Raw genomic sequence first — 4,840 nt, forward strand, 5'->3', positions numbered from 1 at the left:
TCTTAACGCCGGCTTGTCAGCGCTTGGCATTGACAAGCTCCATACAACTGCGTGTCCCGCCAATCGCGCCACGTGGCGGCCACCGTCGCCGCCGCGCTAGCTCCCGCGCGGCCGAGCAGCTGCCAGGAGGCGCTCGCTCCGCATTCCCTTGGCAGCCGCCCGCCCACCTCAGCGCGTTGCCCATAACCAGTAGGGCTGCCCCCACATCCACAAGCACGGCCCCCCAGAGGGTGAAGCTGCCCATGACAGCTGGCACCAAGACGGCCACCTGGGGTGGGTTGGCGGCGAGTGTGGGGGTTGTATGGTGCGGGGATGAGTCGGGGCTGGTGACTGTTTGAAGGGTGCAGGTGCGGATTTGGGTTGCAGGAGTGGTGGTGAGCCAAAGGCGTGCGGGGGTGGTGAGCGGGTGGCATTGGCTACGGTTGTATGTGGGTGGTGGTGTCTAGGTAGGCGACTGCGGCCAGCGCAGGGCGCACAAAACCGTGGCAGCACACGGCGTGACGCCACATTCGGCACACTGTGCCGAATAGAGCAACGCGACATGGAAACGAGCCAGCGCGTCGTTGCTTGCGGAGGGCAGCATCATGCTGCCGCGCTGCCGCCCCGACAGCGAGGGGGGTCGCGTCGACGGCCTTGAAGGATCGCTGTCTCTTTCAGCTGGTCCCTGACAAACCCTAAACCCTAAACCAGCGGAAAGAGACAGCGGAAAGAGCGCCGATGTGCACCCTGTTCGCGCAGGGCGCACGCGCACACGTGCATGCGTGTGTGCGCACGCGCGCGCCCGAGCGAGCGCCGCTCGCCTTCGTGACGATGGCGAAGGCGATGTTGGCGAGGATGACGCGCCCCGCGGCACGCGACAGCATCAGGGCGGCCGGCACGGCCCTCAGGTCATTGGTGAAGAGGGCCACTGTGTCGAAAGAGCGGAGGGATGGCGAGTGACGGTGGTGGGGATGCCGGGGTGTTTTTTGTGTGTGTGTGTGTGCACATGCGCACGTGTGTCGATGGGGGCAAAGCACCGGCGGCCCCCGGCCCAAGGAGATGCCTTGCGAGCGGTCAGCAGCCGGCATGGTGGCTGCTTGGCGAGGTGATGCCAACACCCCGCGTGCAGTTGGGCTGGGCCCAGCAGCAGGTGCCCGGAAACGACAACAGAAACCGGGTCGTGTGTCAAGGGTGCGTCGACAGCGCGTGGCGCGCCTGGCCAGCTGTGAGGCGGGTGTTTGCCCTCACCTGATCCGGCCTCGAGGGCCGCCGCACTGCCGGCGACGCCCATCGCGATGCCCACGTCCGCCGCTGCCAGCGCCGGCGCGTCGTTGACGCCGTCGCCGCAGTGCGCCACCCACACGCGCCGCGGGCGCGGAGCGCCGCGCAGGCAGCAGGCGGCGACGGGGAGGGCGCCGGCGCAGCAGGCGGAGCCGGCGGGGCGCGGCGCGGCGGATTGCTTATACTCGGCGACCTGTGGGTTGGTGGGACAGCCCATGGTTCATTCAGGGAAGGCACCTGTGCCACGGTGCTCTTGCAGCACCATCAAACAAGCCAAACCTGAACACGCACATACTAACAATCACACACAGGCTAACAAACATGCACATACTGATAAACACGCACATGCACAAACACACGCACAGAACGCTCCTTTTGTTTCAATCAAGAAGCCAGGTGTGCTCATCACCTCTTGGCCTCCTTGACCGATCTGTCCCTCCGAACACATTTGCCCCCTTCCCCCTCTCACATCCTTGTCAACACAAGCATCGCCTCCGCCGGCCCTCGATCCCTCTCTTCCTGCCAACCGCCTCCAGCACACACATACATCACATGCAAGCACATGCAAGCACAGCACCTGTGGTTTTTGGAAACGCCTCTCCTACCCTTCAACCCCGCACCCCCTGGCTCCCTTTTGAACCCACCTTGTCCAGCTTGTCCCGCGGCAGAAGCGCCGCGTGCACGCGCCTCTCCGCGATCCCCACCGCCGCGCCGACCCCCGCCGCCGCCGCCACCGTGTCGCCCGTCAGCATCGCCGCGCGGCAGCCGAGGCTGGCCACCATCGCCACCGCCTCCGCCGCCTCCGGCCGCGCCGCGTCGCGCGCGGCGAGCCAGCCGGCCAGCCGGCCGTCGACCGATACGAAGCACGCGGTAGCGGCGTCTGCTGATATCGCGCGCCGCGCCGCATCGAGCTCAGGGCCCGCGGCGGCGGCGGCGCCGGCCGCGGCGACGAGGGCTTCTGAGCCGGCCGCGATGCGGCGGCCGTCGACGGTGGCGGTGAGGCCGGCGCCCTGGACGAGCTCGGCGCCCTCAACCACGGCGTCACAGGGGACGCCCTGGGGGTGAGGGGGTGACCGGGTGACGGGTGTGTCGGGTGACGGGCGCGTGGGTGACGGGTGTGTGGGTGTGCAGAGATGGGGTTCAGGGGTCGGTACGGTACCATGTAATTGGGTGTCCAAGGGGTGTGGATGTGCGCAAGGTAGGGTATGGCGGGCTAGTGGGTGTCAGATCATGACACCATTTCAGCCAACTGCAGGCGAGAAGGGGCGCGACAGAAAGGACTCAAGGAAGACAGAGGGGGAGAGAGAGAGGGCCACAGCTGCAGGCCAACCGACACACTGCACCCTCTCGAAAAGCCCGCATCAACAGGCCCAGTTTGCGGACTCTCATAACGGCGCCGGCCGCAGGTCCCCATTCTGTTCCTCACCAAAGCGGCCCACGCACGCACCATCACCTTCCCCTCATTTCCTATCCAACCCCTCGCCCGCTGTCAGCGGACAGGCGGCCCCTGCTGCGCACCTGGGCAGCCGCATATCCCAGGATCGCGGCCGCCAGCGGGTGGCTGCTCCCGCGCTCCAGGGAGCCCAGCAGGCGCAGCAGGTCGTGCCGCGACCAGCCGTCCAGCGGCTGCGGAATGGCAACGCGCGTGCGCCCGTCGCGACGGCCGGGGAGGGGAAGTGGCGGCGAGTGTTGTGCAGCGCGCGGGCCGGGCCGGATGGAGGGGCTCGTCCGCGGGCAGGCGGCGGCGTGAGGGCGCGGAGCTCCCTGCCCTGGGCCCGCGTTCGCTCCTATCACCCCTGTGACCTCACCCACGCGGCCGCGGCCTTTGGAATATGAGTGCGCCGCTACCTTGCAGCCCGTGCTTGCTATGGCCCGGCCTGCCCCTCCCCCAGCCGTCTGGAATGACCCCAGGCCCTGAGCAGCTGCCGGCACCAGTCTGACTCCCGTATGTTTACCCACGCGTCCTCCCTCTGCCCGCAGCGTCACCCTGCTTGTCTTCCGGTCCCGGCCCACCTCGAAGGAAACCACGAGGAAGTTGCCCTTAGTCAGCGTCCCGGTCTTGTCAAAAGTCACCACCTCCACCTGCAGGCGGCCGCGGCCGTTGGAATTAGCGCGCACGAGTGTGTGCGCACGTGCGTGCCGTGGCAACGGTCAATCGGGTGACAGGTCGGCAGGGGGACCCTCTTGGGGCGGGCTGAGTTGCAGCACCAAGCATGGGATCTCATTGGCTTTCAATTCGGAGTGCAGCCCCCATGAACCTCGCGCGTCCGACAACAGCCGCCGCTGCCCAGCCTGCGCCGGCACGCACGTGTGTGCCTGTCCTGCACATGCACACACACATCACGTGCACACACTCATACACACACGCATGTGCGAACTCACACGTACACACGCACACACACACACACACACACGCGCGCGTGCAAACATGCGCACACCCGCCGCAGCGCCTCCAGTGCGGCCCCACTCTTGATAAGGACCCCGTGCTGCGCCGCGCGCGCCAGCGCGCACACAACCGTCGCAGGCGTCGCCAGCACCAGCGCGCAGGGGCAGGCGGTGACGAGGACCTGTAGGCTGAGGTACACCCATTCCTGGGGGTGGGGTTCAGAGGGGCCGCGACTTCCGATTTTCGAATTAGTTCGAAAAATGGCTGTCTGACTGAGCGTCCGCTATGCAGGATTCGCCGGCGGGAACTGAGGGGCAGCACAATCGTTGAGAGGAGCGAGGCTCGCTCGCAGTTTACGCGTCATTCTCGCCCCTGTTTTCTCCCCCGGGGACGGACGGACGCACCCGCCCAAGCCGCGCACCTTGCGCCTGTCGGCGTCGTAAGTGAAGGCCCAGGGCAGGAACGCCAGCAGCACGCAGACGGCCATGACCACGGGCGTGTAGATCCGGGCGAACTGCGGGCCGAGGGGCGCGGCAGAGCGCGTTCCTCTCGGAAAACAAGAAGAGTGGATGGCTTCTCGGAGCGACAAGGCCGCCATGCTGGGGCGAGGTGGTGTCTGGGTGTGACAACATCAGGACTGATGTTGTCGAGAAAGAACCCTGACGGGCGACAGTTCGGTCAGCAGTGCGGCCCGGCATTGTACAGCCCAGCCGACGCCGCACGCCCAGCGGCCGTTGCAGGCGCCCAGGGGCGCGCCCCTGTCGCCCCCGCGCGCACCCACCCGTGCGACAAGCGCCTCTGACGGGCTCTGCTGGCCGGTCGCCTGCGCGACCAGCGCGGCCATCCGCGCGACTGCGGTGTCGCCCGCCGCCGCGGTCGTGCGGACGCGCAGCACGCCGGAGCCGACGTTGAGCGTCCCCGCGTGGACGGCGGCGCCTGGGCCGCGCAGGGCAGGCGCGGACTCACCTGCGGGAGGGGGGGCATGGGGGGCCGGCCGCATAGCGCCATGGCGTTGGCGGGCGCAGCCAGCTGCAACCAAGGCGTCGGCTCCCACAACAGAACGCCCTGTCTTTCCCGCTCGCCCCCAATTCTAGGCCGGCTGTCACTCTGCATGCTGCACGATGGGCATGCATCACACCCACACACAGGCGAACACCACACGTTGGACCTTTCATAAAGCAGCGTATCGCGCGC

The 4,840-nt window shown here is 67.5% G+C and overlaps 1 protein-coding gene across 1 annotated transcript; it reads right to left on the bottom strand.

Annotated features, from left to right (window-relative positions):
- Positions 1-416: 416 nt before the first annotated feature.
- On the bottom strand, positions 417-4,490 carry MNEG_9131 (zinc, cobalt and lead efflux system; the record flags this gene model as incomplete). Its single annotated transcript, XM_014042399.1, has 8 exons — positions 417-454; positions 1,228-1,453; positions 1,905-2,315; positions 2,779-2,886; positions 3,274-3,342; positions 3,699-3,851; positions 4,068-4,160; positions 4,428-4,490. The coding sequence occupies 8 exons, from the start codon at positions 4,488-4,490 to the stop codon at positions 417-419; spliced, it is 1,161 nt and encodes a 386-aa protein (XP_013897853.1).
- Between the last annotated feature and the right edge of the window lie 350 nt (positions 4,491-4,840).

The sequence above is a fragment of the Monoraphidium neglectum genome, assembly GCF_000611645.1.
Source record: "Monoraphidium neglectum strain SAG 48.87 unplaced genomic scaffold scaffold01829, whole genome shotgun sequence".
Classification (NCBI taxonomy): Eukaryota; Viridiplantae; Chlorophyta; class Chlorophyceae; order Sphaeropleales; family Selenastraceae; genus Monoraphidium; species Monoraphidium neglectum.